We start from the raw sequence: 24,472 nt of genomic DNA, 5'->3' as shown, positions 1-24,472 counted from the left end.
ATACCTGTGTGACTTTGTCCGTGACATTGTGCGTGCGGTCTTTGACCTTGGATGCAATAACGGTTTTCTCAGAAGAAGAAGGTGAGGGGCACTTATTCTCAATATTGGCCTCTGAGAAGTTAAGTGTGATGAGGGGAATTTTGTTGATTGTGCTGTACTTGCTTAGGTTAGAGTCAGAGGTGGAGCAGAGCAGACTTGATTTTATCTGGATGAGAGGACCTGAAGAAATGGAAATGGATGTTAAAGGGCAGTCCAATGTTCATCTATGATTTTGATTATACAGGCAATAAAGACTAGTGTTTGTTAAATAACATTTCAATGCAGATGGTAGAACATACTGTATGTTGTATATACCTGACAAAACAGTCTTACCGAACCATCAAGGTTGGACAGCACTGATGCTTACACAACAACATAAGCATCCAAATGTTGAGTATACATTCCTACCTTGACTTACAAGTGCCCCTAATTGTGATTTTTCCAGTTACATGTTGTCAATTCCCTGTTGTTGTGCTTTGCATTGCGAGACAAAATTTTAATCAAGAGCGAGTTTCAAATTTGCCGCTGCTTGAGTGAAAAACAAAAAAAGGGTCAAGTTAAAAGTAGAAAATACAATTTCAGCCTTCAGCTATCTTTAAACAGTAAAAAATGGCCAAACACATATACAAAATGAAAACACGCACATTCAGTGACAGCAAGCCACACTCGCTCCTTCCACACAGTTGTTCCAATGTGCTTTCGTTGTTAAATGGACTTACACTTGTCTAGCTAGTACCTTTCCATCATCAAGGCACTCACGTTGTTGTACAATATAATGTTTTTATACAATCCAGTGTTACTTTTCAATAAAAATATGATAAGAAAAATCTAGAGACCTGAATTGTGAGTGCACGAACTAATGGTATTTCAATGGAAATTATTGATTTGATATGAAATATTGGAGTCAGAATGAAGAACACTTGTAAATCAAGGTACCACTCTACTTTGTTTACACATAGCTAAAATATTCAGTACTTCACCTCCATTAAAAAAAACACAAGAGACATGAGTAACAAAAAGTGAACATTGGCTGACAGAGATGAGCCGCATCGTCCGCTCACCCCCTCCTGACCCTGCCAAGGCCATACAATAGTGATTGAGGACAGCGGTACAGACAGCTGAGGATGCACACATGCATTTGAAGGAAAAACAGTTTAAGCCATACCACCAGCCATCCAGGTGCAGGGCACTAGAGGTGAAGGGGAAAGTGGCATTTTAGAAAGTGACTTTAAAGGCCCACTACTATATTATTACCATCTGATTATGTTGCATATCACTTAGATTTATTTTCACTATGAACCATGTATTGACATAATGGGGTCAACCTAAGTAGGTTATTACCAGGGGTGTAACGGTACACAAAAATCTCGGTTCGGTATGTACCTTGGTTTTGAGGTCGCGGTTCGGTTCATTTTCGGTACAGTAAGAAAACAAAATGCAAAATATAAATGTGCTAGTTGTTTATTACAGACTTTTGTGCTTTCAACAATAGGAACATTAGCCTATACAAAGCTAGAATTCTGCTCGAAAAGTAGCGGGTATTTAAAGATAATCCAATAACAATTTGCCTTTCAGACCCCGCGTATTGGTCAGCTTTCTTTCTGAAAGAAAGAAGAAAAAAGAAGTCCTGTGCTAAAGAGAAAAGCAATCCCAATGACAAAGATTTTAACATGTATTTTACAAATGAAATGCCTCAATGAAACTTTTTTTTTCTTATGAACGGTTTTCAAAAGCTCTATTGGTGGATTTTCTCGAATTAAAGCGCCACACAGAAATTAATAAATTTAATTGTCTAAGCAGGATGTGTGTATTATTCTTATTATTTAATTACAGGTGTTTTAGCTCATTTCAACGTATTTTATTTAAATGGGCTATTATTTATTTTATTATGTGTTCATATTTTACAAATGTGATGTAGTATTCATTTATATTGTATATTTTATGTTGTATAACTTTAGTTCCTATGCGAATATTAGTTCCTACTTGTTTTGTTGTGGTAGGAGGGTTTTGTATTGAACACGGGGCCATGTTGGTTATTATTATAGCAGAGAAGACAGCAGTAAATTAACAAAGACAGATCAACTGTGCCCCGATCTACCACTCAAGAGATCTGATGGACTCAAAAAGTAGGTTACAATTGCATGTTATTTTGAAAATTGACCGGATCCACCGTATTTTTACACGAGTGACTTCCGGCCCGATCCTAGCTACCGGTAGTAGTATTTACGCAGGAGGGTCACGTCTCGCATCAAAAAATAAACTCTGCCGTTCTTTTCGCGTGCGTCGCGTTGAACTGCTTCTGGGACGCATCTAACACGCGGCCGCACTGCGACTGGTGTGCATTGGCTGATTGACTCTAACGCCCGCGTTTCACTGCGTTCTCGCGGCGGCCACGTAGTCGCGCCGTTGACGTTTCTGGGTTATACAGTCCTACCGTGTTGGTCCTCATTATAGTAGAGAAGATGGAGTAAATATAATCTACACAAAGAAACTGTAACCCGATCGACTCAGATCCTCCAAAAGTAAGGGTTATATTACGTCAGAAACTCGTTCGGTACGCGTCCGTTCCGAACCGAGCACCACGTACCGAAACGGTTCAATACTATTACATGTACCATTACACCCTTAGTTATTACTGTATAAATTTAATTTATTATCAGCCTTATCATTATTATTATTAATAATAAAAACTGGAATAATATTTTTACTAGATGGCTCTGTGGGAGACTAAACTTGAATCAATTTAAGATATTTTCTTTTGTCCAACATCAGTCACATTAGTGACCACAATCTGGCCACCTTTCATTTAATGACATTTTCATTTGATTTATTTTATTTCATATTTGATCCTCATTTTGTGTTTTTTTTTCATGGCCCAGAGTCATTATCATGATAATCTGACATCCCCCCCCCCCCCCCCCCCCCAAACACACTGTAATCAAAGAATTTCTATTCAGCGCCTTTTGCGTAGCAAGCGTGCTTTAATTGTGCACTTGGTACGTGTTAAGCAACAAATGTGTCAGAAATAATTTATTGGAAAAGCAGGAATCTTAAGCTTCCCTTTGTTTTCTTTGATATTGCTTCTATTTTCTTTGATGACACCAATAATATCAGATAAGGCGTTAAGGGACAAGCAGAGGAGATGTGAAACAAGGGACTCAGTTTTTTCATTTTGGCAAATTGGATCTGACATTACTTTACCCTTATGGCTCTCGTTAAGAATATACATTACTTACTGACCTACAACTGTGTCACACCCTGATGTTATGGTGATTATGCTGCGCCCACATGTAAAAGAAAATCACACCATTGCAAGTAACATCTAAGAATGATCTAAAAGGTTGTAACGGAGAGGTTGCTGCAATCAGTCATCCTTTCCCATTTCTCATCTCCTACAAATTCCACTGAGAACTATAGTTAATAGCATGACTTCTGTAATTACATCCATATATCTCCTGTCTGTTTTTCCTCTTTGTCTTCTGGTGGCTCCATGTTCAGAATCCTTCTATCACTACTTCTAATGTATGGGTCCCTTCTCTAAATGTCCAAATTATTTATCTCAATCAGGCCTCTTTAGCTATGTCTTCAACGGACAACACCTAGTGTAGAAGCCATATTCACTGTAACAATTCACGGCATCAATGTTTATTTTGAAACTGTTATTGTTTTGCCACCAGGAGGCACAACCAATGTCATGAGGTATTTTACTATAAAGGTGCGCCGAGAGCAGCAGTGCTAGTGGACACACGGTTTTTACCATAGCAAGCTGTAGCATGAGCTGCATGGAAAATGAACTGTTTGCCAAACTGCTGAAATAATTCAACCAAACCAAAACCATCCATGTGGGCAGGTCATTGCCAGTCGCCTATGCCTACATTCGGGTTCCGAAGGTGTACTCAGTATTGGCATGATTTTGAGTTTGCTAAAATGCCAGTACACCTAGTAAAACAACCTTCATGAGAAAGACAGCTGCACATAGTATTTAAGTATCGCTCATTTCTTAGAAGTATGATAATGGAGAAAATAATGTTTAAACAAAATATGACACCCAATGTTCCCTCTAAGTTGCGCGCATGCGCAATCGCACACTGCTTGCACATACTCTGTGCACAAGAAAATCTATGCTGCGCACAAAATAAAATTCAACAGAAACATATTAATTGCGTTGTAACTAAAGATGTCCGATCACGTCATTTTCAAAGTATCGGAAAAGGCAAAAAAATATCATGCCTTTCTTTATTATATATACATATTTTTTAATGAATTCTAATCGTATATAACGTTACAGACAAAATGTCTTACACTCATGCAGAGTCTTGAGTTTTGGCTTAAAGTAGGGCTTTCAAATTTATCGCGTTAACGGCTTAATTACTTTTTAAAAATTAATCACGTTAAACTATTTAACGCAATTAACGCATGCGCTGCACGACCCACTCACGCATTGTCACGTTCAATCTATAGTGGCGCCGTTTTACCTATATATGAAGCTAAAAGGCAGCGTAAAATGAGAAGAGCGAATTTTGGCAGTCTTTGGAGCCTTTCTTTAATTAGCTAAAGCCTTACAATCCCTCCCTCAACAATTACAAATATCGTGGGAAGCAATGTCGGGAAGAACGGTAGTAGTTGATCTTTCTCTTAACACCCTATGTTATTTCCCAACGCAGAGAAGATATATCAATTGGTCCCACTACATATAGTCATGGTTGCACTTCCCATCATGCGTTTGGGCAGAACAGTTAAATGGCTACAGTATCATTTACTGAAAGCTCAACAAATACACTAGATGGCAATATTTAGTCACAATATACAAAGTCATTACAAGTCTTTCTATCCGTGGATCCCTCTCACAGAAAGAATGTTAATAATGTAAATGCCATCTTGAGGATTTATTGTCATAATAAACAAATACAGTACTTATGTACTGTATGTTGAATTTATATATTCGTCCGATTTTTTAATTCATTTTTTTCTTAATGCATTGCCAAAATGTATATGATCGGGAAAAATTATCGGGAATGATTGGAATTGAATCGGGAGCAAAAAAAAAAAAAAGCAATCAGGAAAAAAAAAAAAGCAATCAGATCGGAAAATATCGGGATCGGCAGATACTCAAACTAAAACGATCGGGATCGGATCGAGAGCAAAAAAACATGATCGGAACAACCCTAGTTGTAACTCGTTGAGTGACAGGTGTCCAGCCAATGATACGATAAGGTTCACTTCGCTACAGAGCAGCCAAGCATAGCGTTGACATTGCTTGTGTATTGCCCAGCCTACATGCGCCGTACAGGGTAGCAAGCTGACAACAGTGGGGCAGAGTTAAGAGACGCAAATGCCAACCCCTTATCATGGTGAAATGAACAGGCAGCGAAACATCCACTCGCCAAGCCAAAGTAAAAAAGAAATGTGGTTCATTGAAGATAGGGTGACCATATTTTGATTTCCAAAAAAGAGGACACTCAGCCCGGCCTCAAGATACTTGAATTTTACTCAAAGTTCACTCAAAGATGCCTATATATATATATATATATATATAATATAATGCAGACCCATGGAAATGTAGTCCAGTCAATACACATACACACAGTAGGCTTATAAATTACCATCACGACAACTGCCCTTGAGAAATTGTTACTCCCATTCAATTGATATTCTCAATGTTCTAGATTGCACACAAACAATAACCGAAATAAACTGACAAACTATTCAACCTGCATGTTTCCAAACGTAGCAGTTCAAAACTACGTTTCCCATAATGCCTAGCGTGGTTTAGCTTACTGATAGCTACCTGAGGCAAAAATCAAACTTTGCTGTAAAAGTTTACAATCATCGGCAGCGCAACGATGCGACACCAAACGGGATTTTACAGTCAAAGCTCCGACAGAAGTCAACAGTTGCCATTATATACGTATTTATCGTAAAAAAAATTAAAAACTGGGCAGGCGTTGTGGCCAAATCGCCATCCCAGTAGATGGCGGTAATGCCTAATGATAGGGGTTAACTGCCAACAAAAACAAGAAAAACTACTTCTTCCCTCCCTACTACTAGGAGCTATGTCATCGCAGGCAGGCGCTGCCACCCGGAGGGAATCTCTTCAAATTGGTCCCGTGAAAAATCATAAAAACCGGACATATTTATGAATTTATTAAACCGCCCAGACAACGAGGATACTACGTGAAAGTAGGACTTGTCCGGGCAAAAGAGGACGTTTGGTCATCCTAATTTAAGATGGAATGGCTGTCGGAGCATGTGCAAATAGAAGAACAAGCGGTGAAACTACGTGATGTTTTTTCTTTTTCGAGTGAGAAAGGTCTATTCTGCAAAACATGCAGCGAAGCCAAAGTACCAAGTGAGTTTTCAGAGGGAAAAATGTGGACTGAATGGAAGTTGGACTACCTCAGGCGTCACATTCAGCAGAAAAATCATTTGAAAGCTGTTGAAAATGTACGAAGACTAAAGATCGGACAGGGGATTGGTACATTATTGCTGGAGAATGCAAAAGACCGACAGAAGAGGAACGATCTGTCACACAAAACAAAATCTGACCCAGAGCAAGTTAAAGTTCTCATTGACAATATTTTACTTGCCATCAAAATGAATGCATCAATGCTATCAGTTAAACAAATCCACGATCACATGGCAAAGTATGTGAGTATACCAGAAAGCTGGCGAAACAAAAATTATGCCTTTGATTTTTTAAACACAATCAATGAGATAGTGGAGAATGAGACTATGTGCAGTGTTCAAAATGCACCCTGGCATACACTGATAGTAGATGAGAGCACTGACATATCAGTACACAAAATGCTAGTCCTATATATTAAATACAGGCAGGAAAATGATGTTAACTATAAAATTGTGTTCAGTGGCATCGTCCAGCTGACAGCATGCGCTGCCCAGGATATTGTGCAGGCAATAACTCAGTTTTACTCCAAACATGGACTGGACATGCAAAAAATGGTAATGCTGACCTCCGATGGTGCCTCAGTAATGCTAGGACACAACGGAGTTGCACCAAATACCACACCCAACTGAACAAGATTGTGTGACCCATAGAGAGGACTTGGGTATTGATGATGCCTGGAAAGATGTACCTTTGAGGCCAGATGTGGAAACTGTTCTTAGAACTGTGTATTCCACTTTCTCTCGGTCCACTGTGGAGACGGGCAAAATGGAGGACCTAGCAAAGATACTCGATTATTATACACTGTCATTCAGGCCTCTGAACGAAGTGTGATGGCTGTCGCGTCACCAAGCTGTCAATACTGTTCTGAGGAACTACACTGTGCTTCAAGAATCCTGCAAAAGAGAATTCACAGAAAACAGAGGTCCAGTGGCAAAGTGCTGCTACAAAAAGCTAAGTGGTTCAATGTTCAAAGTTACTGTCACTGCTCTGGGAGATCTTTTGGGTGAGCTAGCACAACTCTGCCTCACTTTACAAAGACGCAATCTAACTATGATGGAAGGACACTGCTTTGCTAGAGCAAAGATTGAGAAGTTGCGTTCCCAATACTTGATGGAGAAGGATGTACAGTGGGTGTACAGTGGAGTGACTGTGTCAAAGAGGCAATAGGGATCTCAACAGCTGATGGCAGAAATACTGGTGGGATTACTCTTTTCATTAGTAAGCACATGGATGCTCGTTTCCAGAGGATGAGTTAAAAGAGTGCTCTGCATTTGACATTGAAGCACTGAGCTCAGACATCATTTTTGACTATGGAATAGCAGATGTTGCCACACTGGCGAAGAAGTATGAGGCCATTCTCCGCCACCCACAGTCTATGGAGGCCATTAACAGTCAATACGCAGAATTCAAGTACATAGTGAAGCCAAAACTTAAACAGGGGTCAATCAGCACATTTTCAGATATGGTTGCGGCAACACTTAGATGTGAGTAGCTAAAAGAGGATCTCACAGCTTGTGGACATTTGTGCTACTTTTCAAGCTTTCAGTGCAGATTGTGAAAGAGGATTTAGTTTAATGAATCACATCAAAAAAACATCCAGAAATCGTCTTGAAGTGGCACATCTAGACCTGCTGATGCGCATAAAGTCAAAACAAGAAGCAGACGAAGCCATCAACCTGGACAAAGTGTACAGACATTGGAGAGTGAAAAGGCCAGACATGAAAAATAAGCTACAATTTAAGTCAGATGTGTGTATTCTAGTGACATTTATTGAGATTTTTTTAAATTATGGATATTAATCATTAAATGCTGTTACTACTGGATAATTTACGGGCAGCAGAAATACTAGAGGGCGTGAACAGACGTGATATTGGTGTGTGGCCACCATGTACACATCTGATGTTGCTCACCGTGGTCCACAGTGTGCTCAGGGAGCTTGTGTGTTTGCTCAGACACATGAAAAATTAGAGAGAACATTGATGACACCGCTTTCAAAAACAGGAATTCTGTGATGAACTTGACGCTACGTGCGGAAAGCACATAAGCACTGATACTCTCGCAAAAGGTAAGAAGTAGCTGAAATAATTGACACACACTCATTTTAGTTACTGTATGTGTGTAATCTGTCGCAGCCTTTCTACATCTGACACTCAATGAGCTTGCTTCACTTCCTGGCTATATTCATGTGTGTCTGGGCCATTGACGTCATATAGCACAGTGGGTAGCCAATGCGTGATGAGTAGGTGGGACAATTTGAGATACTTGTATTTGATTGGCTCAAATATCACTGACATTTAAAGATGTCTGACAAAAGCTATTTAGCCCATTTCAGATGAATGTTGGCTTTTATTTACATTTTTCTCCACTATTACACATTGGAAAAATTCAAATTTTCACTTTAATGAACAAGTTTCTCCGCTGTAATGTACACGCTCAAGGTGTTGTTTACCCTTATAATGTCTGCTGTCCCTCTGGTGCTCTCACTGCTGATCTTCTCAATTTAAGCTCTTCAAACTCTAAATTTGCTCAAATCATAAATCCTTTTAAAACAGTTTTAATTTCCTTACTTTTATGTAGCAAATCTGTGAGGCCAACCAAGCAGAATATCGTGTCAGTTTCCCCACACCCTCAAGTCATTGGCGGTTGACAACTTGGATTTAAAACACCACTTTTTTCATTCAAGTAGCCAGAGAGCAGCACCAGACACATTTCATGGTCCCAGAAGGAAGTAAAGCTCTGCAGAGAGCAGCACCAGACACATTTCATGGTCCCAGAAGAAAGTGAAGCTCTGATTCAGACAGGCGTGAGATGAGAACCGCAGAGAGTGCTCGATTCAAAACATCCTATTTCTGTACAACTTATTCTGATAAAGGTCACAGGGAATGGGGGCCTGGTCCAGCTGACATTGGGCAAAAAGCAGACTAAAACTTGAAATGGTCACAAGTAATTTTACAGGCCACATACAGTATATAGACTAACAGACATTTACACTTAGATTTGCACCATCATTTAAAGGAACTAACGCTACCTGCACCGAAAATATTCAAAGACTCTCCAGCAGTTTGGAATTAAAAACTGAGGACAAGGACTGTGCCAAATGTGAGGTTTGTCATGACACCACCCAACTATCGATCATTAAGCAGAATCCTACATAAACATAACTTTGGGTCGATGAAATCATGTTTGAACCCAAATGCGGCAACTTTTCACAACATCAACCTATGGTGATGGTTGTCATGGTATATACACAGTGAACCTAGTTTCCGAGTTTGGTCGTGTAACATTCACGTTTCATCAACGCCGTCATGACGTTAATGTCTGTTGACAGCAGAGGGCTGTATTGGACAGAATGTCAGCCTGCTGAAATGTATTAAAATTAAGGATTTTTCTGTTTAATTGTAGTGGCATTTTGGTCAGAATGCCATCTTTTGACATGTAGTCGCATAAAAGTGATTATTGTGAAGAATAAAATTGTGTTAAGTTACCCTTTAAGTCTTGCATGGTTAATGGACAACAAGAGTGTCTCACCTTCATTGGAATGTCGATCCCTGAAGCCCATTTTGGAGTTTGATCTAAAACCATCAATGTTGTAGAGGGAAGAGGCTCTTCGAATACTACATACACTCTCCCTAGATGCAGTTGGAGTGAGGCCTGGGATAGATGGAGCAACAATCACTGTGTCCACCTGGTTCTTGTCATAGGTTTGGGTAGCGGCAGGATCTTGGTAAAATCTTTCCCAAGGACTTTTGGGGGATGTGTGGTCCAGTGGGCAAGACACAGGTGTGGAACAGAAGCTTGGGGTGATGAGGGTGTTGCTATCATTGGGGTTTGAGGGACTCCAGCTCTCACGGGCATCCGTGAGGTTGTCATTGCAGATTGCCACTGAGTCAAGGCTGTGGCAAGGAGACTCCACTGTCACATCAGGGTCTTCCTGAGGCAGGGACTGCTTGCTAATGCCCAGAAGTGATAAAACCGGCAAACGAAAATGGAAGAATCTCCTTTTGCCTGGAGAAATAGACCAAAGTAACATCATATGGTTAATGCAATAAAGTGGCAGGTAATCCATCATTTAATTACAAAAAAAGTGAGCAATTCATGTATGAACATTACATTGTGCCTTCTGCAATAAAGAAATTCTCAGGCTAGACAACAATCGAAACGAACAACTCACACTATACAAAATACCACTGAAGCTGTGGCTACAAATCTGCAATCAATCATCATCAGCCTCTGATCCTAATCCTATTGAGAACACAGTGCTCTCAATTAAAGATATACAAGACTGGGTGTACCTCAAAACAGCAACAGAAGAAGGCAATTTTAGAGTTCCAAGAGACAGAAACGAAGTTATTGCCATTTCAATGGATCGAAAACTATATTCACATGCAATATCCATTGGTGGTTCCAAAATATCAAGTTTTATAATCTTCCTTGCTTTACCCTTTGTGAGCATTTTATCCATATTTTCACTTACGCTGGTCAGCTTTAGAAGGGTAGTCGTGGTATAGCTTCTCCACTGAGTCACTGCTGCCCACATCCAGAATGTTATCAAAGTTAAGAATGAACATCATGACCACACCCTCTTCGTTCTTAACTGGGATGATGTGTGTGGCACAGAAGAACTTTGAACCTGACCAAAAAGTGATAAAATCATTTATATTAAAACTTGTCAGATATCATATCAACACGGTTTGCCATTTAAGTATGAGCCTTGATTAAAATCCTACATATACAAATCTCCACAATTTCTATTATAGACGACACAAAAAACTACTTCATGATAATGTAAAGTAGGATGTATAGAGCTCATAATTCACTGTTCTTTCAAACTCAGCAGTCACTAATGCCAAAAACCAAGCAACAAAGGCGAACACACCCTATGTTACACCCATGGGGAACATACTTTTATGATGCAACAAAGCCTTACCCCTTTATATTTCATATATTGCAAAACTCTAAATGTTATCTAACATACGATTATTCAATTGTATTTAGTGTGTGAGAAAATGTCAGGTTTTACAATTTCCTCTGCAGAGGACAAATTTGAACGCCTCTGCAGGCGGTAAATTTGAACGACTGGCAGTCTGGACAAGTGAAAAGTCAAAAAGTACTTGTTGAAAAGAATACTCAAGTAATGAGTAACAGCATGAGTAACTGCTTACAATGTCTAATTTCTTTAAATAATGGTATGTTTTTCTTAGTACATCTTCATCTATATGAACTGTTGTTATTGTACTGTACTATAAGTGATTACATGAGCATATTATGAGTCCAAAAAGTTGACGCAAAAATCATCAAATTCAGACCAGAATAACACTTGAAATATCACCCGTCCAAAGAGCCTGAGCGCCCTCTAGTGGAGAAAAACATTGCGGAAAAATGTAACAAATCTAGTGTAGCTTCAAGTCGCGGAGTAAGAGTAGTGTTTCTTCTTCACAAATCTACTCAAGTAAAATTAAAAAGTATTTCATGGTAAAACTGCTCTAAGAAGTACATTTTCTCAAAAAGTTACTTGAGTAAATGTAACGCGTTACTATCCACCTCTGGTCTGGAGGTTTAGTGAAAATGTCTACATTGAGCTCAAAATAAGCTAATCACAAACAATTGACTTTTATAAGATTTTTCCATCCATATGTGTTAGTTGAAAATAGCAAAATGAGCAATAAAAAAAAAAAAAAAAAAAAAAAAAAAGTAGAAGGGACATGACAGGCTTTAAGTGCCAGTACTCAAGGGCACCTTGACAGTAGTCAGGATACAGAGTATCAACAATCAGTTGCAGTTTATTTTGTCTGCAGCAGGACTTGACCTGCATCCAGATTAAAAAAAAAAAAAAAAAATCCTTGCAGAAGACAGATTACTACCTCAATTCAAGAGATGGGAGTGTGTGCTATATTTTATGTCTATATATGATTATTGAAAACATTTTTGGCAACAGAAATAAATTCAGAGATCAGTGAAATCTTTCTTGAATTGAATTGATGTCTAAAAAAATGTGACGCGCTCTGATCTCTATAAAAGTGATTTTTTGGCAAAAGTGAGTTCCAGGAGAGAACCCCCTGCTCTACTTAACAGGCGGGAAGATCATGTCTACTCTTTGGCAATGTTTTGCTAATTTTCCCATACTTCATAATGTATGACTCATTAAACCCCAGGATGGGTTCTGATTCATATCTAGTTTAAAAATTGACATGTAAAGGAGATCCTCACAGCCAAACCATGCCCGTCTATTGTCGACAGAAGGTTATTTGTAGCTCACTCTGCTTCAACTCATAAACCAGCTTTTAGCATTCTGGCGGCAAAAAAGTACGATGCTTCCTAACGCAGTGATGAAGCAAGAAATTCTACCCTGAAAATGCATACAAATGAAGTGAAAAACCATTTCAGATGACTACCTCTTGAAGCTCATCGAGAGAATGCCAAAAGTGTGCAAAAAAAGTCATCAGAGCGAGGATGGCTATTGTGAAATAACTAGGGTGGCTATTGTGAAGAAACTAGAATATGAAACAAACTAAGTACTACATTATTCCACATGTTCATCCATAGCTGATACCTTCAGTGAGAATATACAATGTAAATAGTCAAGAAAATAAATAACATGCACGAATGAGGTTTTCCCAAACCTTTGCCTGTACTGTAGATATACCGTATAATGTATATACTGTACTTTCCCCCATTAATTTTAGAGTTCAGTTAAATTCTTTCGTAAGATAAGATAACGCATCAAGAGCTTCACCTGACTTACAATGGGGTAAAAAGGTATTTAGTCAACTACCAATTGTGCAAGTTCTCCTACTTGAAAAGATTAGCGAGACCTGTTATTGTCAACATGGGTAAACCTCAACCATGAGAGACAGAATGTGGGAAAAAAACAGAAAATCACATTGTTTGATTTTTAGATTATTCTTGGCTCCATTAAGCATGGAGAATTAAAGATTTGGTGATACAATATTTCCGTAATTATTTTTATCCAAGAATAATAATTTTTAGTGCATCACCCAAAAACTGGTGAAGCACATTGATGTTTACTTGCATTTCAACACTGGTTAGACAAGAGGTCATGTGACTTACAATTTAAAACATAACAATTACAGCAGTCAAGTGCTCGCATTGACGGACCTCAAAATTAGTCAATATTACGTGCCATCTTGCTACGTGAAATTTGTCCTTGACATAACCTATATGTACTGCCATCATTTTATGATAATACAGTTATCAACATTAAAGAGACAAGTCACATTGTATACGTGTGTTTTGTTCGTGTTGCATTGCAACCGCATGTGTTGAGCGATAATGCACCAAAGAGCTAATCCTTCATGATACTGGACTTATATGTAGCACATGCTTAACATTCCTTAGATATACCGGAGTTATGAAGTGTTCTAGTGGACAGAGGACAGACAATACTGACCATAAGATGTGGTCTTGTACCTTGAACTACTTCTGAGTGACAAGGGTTTGGGGGAGGCTTGTCCCGATGTTGGATATTTGTGATTAAGGCAAATAAGATGTATGATATTGACATTATTATAACTATCAGATGGTGCTAATGCTACGTATATTCTTGAGTAAACAATATCCGCAAGATATAATCTGTGATCTCTGCTACTTTCGTATTTTTAAAACATATAAAAGAAATTGCTTTGAAAACAGCAAGAAAAACGATAATGTATAAAAGTCTAAAGAGACAGCGACGGTTTCAGCTTTGACCTCATAATGTCACTTCGGTTACAAGCAGACTAATAGCATGTTCACATAAAACCTAATAGGTCTTTTTTCCATCCCACAATGGGACGATTCTAGATTTTAAAGCAACGAATGGGTAGATAAATCCTTTCAAAATGAAACTATAAATGTTCATTATGAAAGCAATAAATAAAATGAAAAGAAATTCCAACAGGAGCCATCAATTCAAAGAGGGAACTGTAGGCAAAGTAATTCTCCTAACTCTAATCATGAAATATGATACAATGTACTACGAATAAATGATCAAATCTGTTTGGGAGGGGTGTGAAATCAATCTCCCTTTTGTAGTCCTTGCTCATTTGGGGATGGATGGTGCCCAGCTACACAGTGAGCAGCTCATTAAGGGGCAAATGACAAGACCCAAGAGGCAAGCCAGGAGCATTTGCAGGGTTGCAAAAAGTGGATACGTTACTCATGTCAACCGTGTCGCATAACGGCAGTGTGTGTGTGGGACTTTCCGCCATAGAATCAAGTTTAAAATAACCTACATGTGTCCTCTGGAAGCATGCCAACAAATGATTGCTGCAAAATTGACTCCATCACTTCAAACTCAAAGGTTAGAGCTGCTAATGTTAATAATGCTCGAAAGTAAAAGCAACCCAGTAGAGTTATTTTATGTCTTGAATGCGTTATGTGCGATCTATAAAGATAATACTTAAAGGGATCCACGGATAGAAAGACTCGTAGTTCTTAAAAGATAAATGTTATTATGAGCTGAAATAATTTGACATTGAAACCCCTCTTGATGTTTTCGTTTTTATACAATTTGTAAAATTAGAATAACTGACCACATAAGAACATGTAATACAATAATGTACATTTGATGAATCCATTTGAAGGTGGCTTCCTGAGTACTTGAAGATATCTACACTAACATAACCAAAAAGACCACTGTACTTCAACCATTGAACCAAGTTAGTGTAGGCCACTTACCATCCTTCCGTTGGTACATGATCTCCACCTTGCGTTCCTCTGAGCCCAGCAGGGCTTGGGCCACTTGGGTGATGGCATACTGACTGGTGAACTGGCCGTGCAGGAAATCACACGTGCAAGACTTCTGCATGACATCAGGCCTAGAGAAACCGGTCATCTCACAGAATCCGTCATTGCAGTAGATGATGGCGCAATTTTGCACGCAAGCATTGGCGATAATGAATTTCTTATCTGGCAACAAAAAGATGAAATGGTCATTATCACAAATGATTTGTCTGACTGAACAGATATTATTTTAGTCAAGTTTTCATTTGGTTTAAGGTCAATTTTTGTTTAGCTGTCATTATGGCAGGTACCCATTTGTTGGGATAAAGTTTATTACTCAAATGTTCAGGCTCCATTTTTTCATCGCTTTATTTATAATTATTTCATGTTACTTTATCAAGCAGTAACACCATATACAGTAAAAATTTCTCTCAGGCAAGGGCGTAGGATTAGTCTCAACATTGGTAGGGATGCTCTAACAGCATAACCTGTATGTACACTTTTTCCTGGGGGGAGGACATTTATAAGACCAAACAGATAGGGTGAACGAGGGTCAGGGCTGCATTTTTCATGAATATGCTGATGTGTTTCATTTGTAAAAATGAAATGGGGGTGGGGGGGGGGTACTACTTAACCTATACATGGAACTACTTGTTAGTCAACATTGTCATTCACCACAAGAGTAATACATAGCTAGAATTCTCTCTTTCTTCTTCTCCCTTATTTTCATCCATAAAGTGCAACATTGGGTTGAGCAATTATGGAAAAATCTTAATTGGTATTAATTGAACTTTTTACCTCGATTACAATTAATTTATGATGATCTAAAACAAATGTCTGCATAGGCTGCAAATAAAAATATTTTTTAAATAAATAATGTAGAAAATAAATAAATACATTTTAGTTGATAAAGAAATGCACTAATAGGTATTTGGTTTCAAAAGTGTAAAGTCACAACATGCTGTACCCTTCTTTCCTTCTAAACCAAGCCGTTTTCAAGAAGAAACGAAGCAGCATGTTTTTTTTGTTTTGTTTTATTGCTGTCAACACTTTCCTGTGAAACACAGAATGGGACCTCTTTCTCCAATCAGCTTCTTGCTCACGTTTTGCTGGTTCTATAGTTTCCAGCAGATTTCACTACATTTCTCAAAGTTTAAATAATGTTAACAGTAGAAAGCATACAGGAGGACACTTCTCTCTCAACAGCTTCCTACTGGAGTTTTGCAGGTTAGCAAGTTCACACATTTTTTGGTTATGCTAACTCTGATGTAGGTCGGACTTTCAGTAGCAAACTTTGTGGCATGTACGCCACCTCCACAACATTGACATATTTCCACATTACTTACAGTGGCTGTTGCTGCTGCTGGCGGAGGAAAAACTTATAATATCCCTCCTCTTCGAAGGAGGCGGAGGAGCAGCATGCCGACATGTATTTCTGTTGTGGTTGTGTTTGAGTGCATGTGTGTGTTTGGCGGGTCTAGTCATCAGCCAATCAAATGTGCATTTGGGAGGGGAAAAATGGGCCAGCAAATTCAGCAAGTAAAAAGGGGTTAATGTAAGTCTGAACATAATGAAAGTTATTCACTTAATAATAGTAGGGTCTTTGCAGCATAGGGGAAGAGAATCTAAATTAGCTATGTTACGGAACTCATTATATAATTCAAATGGGGTGGCTTAAGAGGTGGTGGGGACAATTTAAGCATCCTGAAAAGTTGGTAGTGTTATGTACCTACCGTCCCTATTCAAACATACGCCTTTGCTTTCGGTGTAAATGTAACACAATTTAAAAAGTCCTTGTATATCGTTGATTCACTAACTATATTTTAACATTGTATTTATTATTTTGATGATTCTAGTTTACATCTAAAAACATACAAATTCATAAAATAAATTGCACAAAGACCAAGAATTGTAAAACAAAAAATACCTGCATTTAATACTCGGTGGGAGTTTCTACATCGATCTAAGGCCTCTTGTGATCATGGCACATGTTGTAATATGGGCAAATGTAATATTGTAATTAGAGGTGGGAATCTTTGGGTACCTAATGATTCGATTACGATTCAGAGGCTCGGATTCGATTACAAATCGATTATTGATGCACCCCCCAGCTTTTAATGTTCTGTATATCAGTTCCAAAATTGTTCAAAAATCCTCTCTGGCTAAACCAAACTACTACTTCAGTATCAAGTTAACAGTTAATAACAGTAAATAAAATACTCAAGTCCCCATTCTGTATCATTAACTTTAAACTACATTCAATTTATTTAATGTTGTGAATCAACCGTTAGAGTTGTTAAAATTGCTCTCGTTATTCCGTAATTTCCCTTCTGTCTAATTTGGACATGTGAAAGTTTTAAAACTCTTTCATCATTTAAAGATAGATTCAAGTCAAGATTTTGCAGATTTAGGAGTATTTTAGATAAAAAGTTCATTAGGTTCGCTACAATAGAGCCTTCTAGAGAAGTGTACTGCTTTTAGATGGCGGCTGTTTACCAACGCCGGCAAGTCTGTCACAGAGCTGAAACGAATACTCGAGCAACTCGAGTAACTCGAGTTTAAAAACTGATTGGAGTAATTTTATTCACCTCGAGGAATCGTTTAATTTTGCCAGCTCTAAGCATCACGTTTTGCCCGGACTACTTTTAATGCGGGACAACGTGCTGACGTCACGTGCGTAGAGGAAGAAGCAATAAAAAAAAATTTTTTTTAAACTTACTGCAGCCGACAGCCGCTACAAACCACGCCGACGTTGCTAAAAACTACATGATGCTAGTGCGGTAGCAGTTAGTGTCTGATGCGTCTCATAGATATCGCATGCATTCAGGACTAGATGCTAAATGACAGGTTGCTAGGTTTCTATTGATTATGACCACTGTCAATGCGTGGCTAACGTGTCTTAAATACAGGCTTTATTTAATCTGTAAAAACACAGCGCTGTAGAGTGATGAGGGTGTAAAATCAAAACATAATAAAGCTAACTGTCAGTTTTAGCTCAGTAGTCATTGCTGAATAAAACACCAAGTAGCGCTGGTCCCTAATGTGCGCCAATACTGCAGGTATCATACATTTATTTTGAACACTGCAAAAATTCAAAATCCTATCAGTACTTACAGTTTAGACTAACTTAAAACTTAACTAGAACTTAAAAATAGCTTGACACAAATTGAAATTAAATTGAAACACATGGGAAAAACACGTAGCTTTTCAAGTGATGTGTGTTATCAAGCATAATTACATTTTTAGGTAAGAAATATGTTGTTGTTTTTTTTTTATAAGATCTGGAAGTTTTTTGAGTGAAAGCACATCTGAGATTGTTGGCTGTTTTCAACAATGTACATCGAAAATAAAGACATTGATTGACTGAAAATTGTTCAATATTGGATTAAATGTCTTTTTTTCTCATGTATATTTATAATTGCTCTTTACCTTAAAAAAAAAAAAGTTTTATCCGATTACTCGATTAATCGATAGAATTTTCAGTCGATTATTCGATTACTAAAATATTAGATAGCTGCAGCCCTAGTCTGTCATTTCACATCTAGTTTTCAGTACATGTTCTAATGCCGCCGTCTTCTATCATTTCGCATCTGATTCTCCATACATGTGATATCAACCGTACCTGTATGTGGCCGTATGTTTGTAGCAACTAGCAACTGGGCGTTGTTAGTAGCGGCTGTCGGCCGCAGTCAGGTATTATTGTTTTTTTATCTAGCAGCATGAGTTGAACATGATATTTACTCTCGGTCCGTTCCTCATTATGTCCCGAAGACCACGCTGTGTTTTAGTTCCGCTTTACCTGGTATAATTCAATAATTGGAATTTGGATGTTTGTGAATCGTTCTCGAATCTTCCATCGCGAGTAATCTAGGAATCGGAAATTCCGCACGCCTCTAATTGTAATATTAAGAAATTGGGGATTTACAGTACACCCATAGTTAAACCCTAAGGTGAAAAATATATGGATTGATGCACTTTCGATCAATATTGTCACCCCTTAAATATGTTGTTTTGTTGAATAGAATGTTTCTCATTTAAATCTCTGAAATGTTTCAACGACAGAATTGTCAAAAACATCAAAGTTGTTTTGTATTTTTAGTACCTTAGGTTAAATATAATGTGTTAAATGAGTACTTAATATCATATCAAGTTGATCGGAGCTCCTGAAGATTAAAAATTGAATCGGGACAACCTTAGTAATGCTTACAGATAACGTATTGGTGTCCAGAAAGTTGATAATGTTTCAAGTTGGCGATTTTCACCTATATGTATTACGTTGCTATTATTATATCACCTTTACTTGTTATCATTCAATTAGCCGCTTCACATTTCTAAGTTTGAGCATTCAAATCCATACTCAAGCCTTTCTTTGTAATGTAATGTTTTCCTGTGGCTTCTGCTCATATTCCAGAAACATAAAGTATACATAAGATTGATTGAAGACTTAAAGTGACACTCTAATGGAAGTCAACATTAATAAATAATTGCTTGGGTTAAAGAAAAGAGTGTTGTTAACAAGCCCACCAAATTTATATAAAAGAAAAAAATCCAAACTATATTTGATAAGGTTTCATCAGCTCTCAGACTCTGTAGGTGTGTCCGCTGTACTCAAATCACACACAGCTCATGTGCCAAATGTCAACTTGTTACCAAAGGTTGTTGCCATGTGGATGATAACTTGTTTAGATGTTTCCAACGTCTACAGAATTCTTACACCATGCAAGCGTGATTTTGTGAATGTGAGGAGAAGCATCTCTCTCGTCAGCAGAGCTTTGCAAGACCGAAACAGCCATTTGGTGAGCAGCGGCCAGGAAGCCCGCAGGCAAGTGGCGACTCGTGCAGCAGTTGCAATAAGTAAATGTGTACGGTTGGCTACTATTAGTTTGGAATTTACCGTGCACATGAAGTGTAGTCACTTTTACCGTCGGCTGGCACCGAAGTGCACCGAGCTAGTGGTGCTAGTGGTGCTGCTTGAGGCTGACCGTCTGCCATGCCATAAATTATTACACAAGTCCACATAACAAAAACACATATGAACCCGACAGAAGTTGTATTTTGGTGATGGAGGTTGTCATTTTTTCACAACTGCTCCCAAAACTAACTCCAGAAATTCGGACCCACAATAGAACTGGAGCCGAACACAATGCATTCAATGTTGGCGGCTGCTGCACGAGACGCCGCTGCCAGACATAAATGTTTCTTGCTATAGACAAGTTTCCTGAGTGAAACATGGGCGGCGCCATCTTTGATATTTTCTGCTACGGACTTCCGGTTTAGACAGAATGCCATGAATTGTGGTTGAAGTAGACAAAGTTTTAAACTGCCAAATCAAACCAGAGGAACCCACGGAATCTCCAGAAGTGGATTCAGCACAACGTAGATGACACTCCGGGACTTTCTGTGCTGTGCTTGGTTGTGTGAACTCCTGGAAGCGGCGATATACTGTATACTGGTCCTTCTCAAAAAATTAGCATATTGTGATAAAATTCATTATTTTCTGTAATGCACCGATAAACATTAGACTTTCATATATTTTATATTCATTACACACAACTGAAGTAGGTCAAGCCTTTCATTGTTTTAATATTGATGATTTTTGCAAAAAAGTCAAGAAAAACCAAAAAATCACTATCTCAAAAAATCAGCGTATCATGAAAAGGTACTCTAAAGAAGCTACTAACCTAATCATCTGAATCAACGAATTAACTCAAAACCCCTGCCTGGTTCATTACTCAAAAACGCAATCATGGGCAAGACTGCCGAACTGACTGCTGTCCAGACGCCATCATTGACACCCGCAAGCAACATTCGTTCATTCGCTGCCATCCCTCCCACTTAAAATGGATTGAACGTCTATGGCCATCAGTGGCAGCCAGTGCCAGGCAATGAGCAATTTTGGGCCATTTAAGGTCATTTTCCTGTTGATTTTCAGTTACTTCCTGTTGATTTTGGGGCATTTTATGGGTCACTTGCTGTTTATTTTGCGTTACAGTACAGGAAGTAACCTGGGAATCACCCAAATGAATAGGCAGTGATTCAAACTCAACAGGAAATGACCTAAAAGGTCCTAAAATGAAAAGCAAGTGACCTGTAAATGCCCCAAAAATCGGACCGAATGACTGTGAATGCACTGGTTTTGAATGAATAAAAGTTCCCAGTCTAAATGGATTCGGCGTCGAGCACCGTCAATGGCAGCCTTTTCTTTTTTTTTTTTTTCAGTATCACGATATATCACCATTTCGATATTTTGTCACACCCCTAGTTTCCATCCACTGCCATTAAATCAATAAAATACAAAACTATTTTGTTTGTGGCAACTCTCAGCCATTGTCCTCCTGTTTTGTGATGATGGCAGATTGATGCGGCATTCCCAATGGTCTTTTTTGAGGGACTTTGATGAGTAATGCTGCTCCAGCTCCACTGTTGTTTTGGTTGGAGAAAGTGTAAAACGGAAGTCGCGAGCAGAAATGCTGAAGTAAAGCGGAAGTACCTCGGAAACTGGTTTGTAACTTTCACACTCAATTGTTCTCCACCAATGCACATGTATTCCAGAATAAACCAAAATGAATGAAGTGCCCCTTCAAGTATCAATATTATAGTAAATAGTTGTGCCTTGTGAGGATAGAAGACACAGATGATGATAATGATGACAATGATAATAATATTAGAATAGAGACCTATAGCAGCATGAATATGTTTATGACTGGATTTACTAATATGCAGTGCCAAAACACGGCAAAAGTTTTCTCAGAAAAATACATTCTTATACTGCTAAGCAGGTATGTGTTTTCTTTCTAATTAAATATGAGCAACATTAAAAATGTATTTTTTGCTTCTGCAAGAAAGTCTTGCTGGTTTAAAATGACAATAAAAAATGTTAGACTTGGAGAGCCCAGTCGTGCTTTTTACTGTACATTCAATTTTGGGGGCGCAGCATGCAACACAATACAGAGAGATAACATTTGTGCACTGTACTTACTTTGTCCCTCGAATTTACGAATAATGACACCAAGAAATGTGTTCTGTGGCGCCACGTGACCCCTCCGGACCGGCATGATTCTCTCCTTCCACAAAATTGGTTTCTTTTGTCACCAGTCAGTCATGATGGTCAAAAAATACCACCCATGACGCACGCTTGACGGTCTTGCCTGTTCGCGTGCACGCGGGTGCCAAGCACAAATGAAACCAGTCGCTTCTCATTTCCGAAATGATCTTTTGTGTCGACGCTGAAGCGCACGCGAAGCCATGGGGGCGCACTGCATTGTTTGTGAAGACGTGTGGTTTTGGGGTGGCGTGGGGTGGTGGATGCTATCAGTGATGGATGGTGGTTTGGTGGCTGGGGAGGTAGGGATGGTGGGGTGCTTTGAGGGATAAAAAGTGCTGACGGACGCAGGGTGGGCGTGTCTTTTGCAAGGATTTTTTTTTTTAATTATTATTACAACGTTCATTTTCAATGCACAAAAATTCCAATGAGTCAAGAATATTCTCGTAATTATATATCAAATCATTAGCGACATATCATTTGGTGTGCTTGACAGATTATTCATAAAGAACGTTTTGCTCAAAAGCAATTTTTCACCCTAATCTTAACCATTTAATGCCTGCAATATGAAGCAACTGTCAGAGAATCACAAAATTTGAAAAATAAGGTCTTAATAAAACTTTTTTTTCCAAATTTGTAAAAAAGAAAAAAAAAATATGTGTAATAAGCGCTCTAATATCTATAACTCTTGCTCAATCCTGTTTTTTTTTTTTTTTTTCTTTTCAGGGAGCCAGCAGATGCATCAGTTGACTTGCATTTATTTATTTATTTTTGGGTGGAGAAACGTTATTTAAAAAATCTGAATTACTCTCAAAATCATGAAATTCTAAGTGTATCAAATGTGATACATTTGGCAAGAAGGGGTTAAACGTTGCAGGGATTTAGTATCCACTGTGTTAAGGATGTATAAGCACAGTTTGAGGATTCTCCAAGATCCCCTAAATAACAAGTGCAATTCTGTCAACACCATGCCAATACAAAAAAAAATATCGCAGCGTATTAGTCATGGTGTCAAAGTGGTTCTTTCACTAGAACTGTAGCACAGGCGGTGACAAAGAGCATGCATGCCCTCCACTGACTAACTCCTAACCTACAGGCAACAATATGAACAATTAATTTACATAAATAATTGAATTAGCCCTAATACAAGAAAATAAAAATCAAGCTCGGAAGATCGATGCGTATACTGTACATCCCTAAAATTCACCTACCAAACATTATATTAGATAAAAATAATAATAATAATATTGTACAAATCACCCAATACAACAAGATGTTCGGCGACTTGTCAAGCCTTCAGCTGTAAAAATCATCTAGACTAAAAGTTTCCAGTCAATATGCCTTGCTGCTTTATATAACATGGACATTGTAGTTTCTTTAACTGTCGGTTGGAACCCAAAGTTTGGACTCAGCAGGAGCTCAGGGAATCACAAAAGGATTTATTAAAAAACTACATTAAATTAAGAAAAGTAAAAAAAACAACACAAAAAACATAATAATTTAAAAAAAAGGGGGAAAACCGTAGTGGGATTGAAAAATTATACATCAACTGAAAAAAATAATAAAAACAAGGTGAAAAGCATAGGCGGAGCTTGACTTTTGTGGCAGGGGGGCAAAACTTGTTGATGACCCTGAAACGCTGTGTCATCAATAAAATTAACTTGAAAGATATATGCTCCGTTAATAGCTTAGCCCATGCTCGTAAATACAGGCATCCCAGCTATGCGTGTGTGAGTGCGCTTGTTTTTCTGTTGAGAAGTAGACGCCGATTTTTGGGTTCCACGGAGATCCATCCATCCATCCATTATCTTCTGCTTAGTCTGGGGTCGGGTCGCAGGAAAAAAAAAAAAAATCAAGTAGGCGCCAATTTTTGGGTTCTACGGAGATATCAAATTTAATGCCTTAAACCCTAAGTTTTTCCAGTCACTCACACCCTTGCAAAACGAATCCTTACTGTGGTGAGTTTGAAAATGGCAGCAGGCAAAACAGACATGGCATCCTTTTTGACTTAATATTCCAGCCAGGAATATTTATAATGATACATTGAAAATGAGCGTTTTTTGTTTCCCATCATTTTTTAAGGGGAATTCTAAATCAGGCTGCTAAGGACAGCTATACTTTTGGCCAAGGACGTCGTCCATTGAATATGGTACCCCTGGTTGTGGCTCTGTTGTACAGTTAGCATCTTTAGTGGGACAAACTGAAACTCCGCTCAGCATTTTGGCGGCGCTCTCCGGCATTTGATGGTCCACATCGTCAATCCT

General features: G+C 38.4%; 1 protein-coding gene across 2 annotated transcripts in view; it reads right to left on the bottom strand.

Annotated features, from left to right (window-relative positions):
- LOC130908976 (potassium voltage-gated channel subfamily H member 7-like) overlaps positions 1-22,498 on the bottom strand; it is a 38,771-nt gene extending 16,273 nt beyond the window's left edge. For both annotated transcript variants that reach the window (XM_057824973.1, XM_057824981.1), the window contains exons 1-5: positions 22,146-22,498; positions 15,122-15,352; positions 10,920-11,075; positions 9,974-10,450; positions 5-219 (exon numbers count right to left, since the gene is read on the bottom strand). In XM_057824973.1, coding sequence (XP_057680956.1) covers positions 5-219; positions 9,974-10,450; positions 10,920-11,075; positions 15,122-15,352; positions 22,146-22,221 — 1,155 coding nt within the window. In that variant the 5' untranslated portion in view covers positions 22,222-22,498. The remainder of the gene's footprint in view (positions 1-4; positions 220-9,973; positions 10,451-10,919; positions 11,076-15,121; positions 15,353-22,145) is intronic.
- Positions 22,499-24,472: the final 1,974 nt, after the last annotated feature.

This window comes from Corythoichthys intestinalis, chromosome 2 (genome assembly GCF_030265065.1).
Source record: "Corythoichthys intestinalis isolate RoL2023-P3 chromosome 2, ASM3026506v1, whole genome shotgun sequence".
Classification (NCBI taxonomy): domain Eukaryota; kingdom Metazoa; phylum Chordata; class Actinopteri; order Syngnathiformes; family Syngnathidae; genus Corythoichthys; species Corythoichthys intestinalis.
The sequence above is the reverse complement of the archived record's forward strand: the minus strand, read 5'-3'. Positions and strand labels throughout refer to the sequence as shown.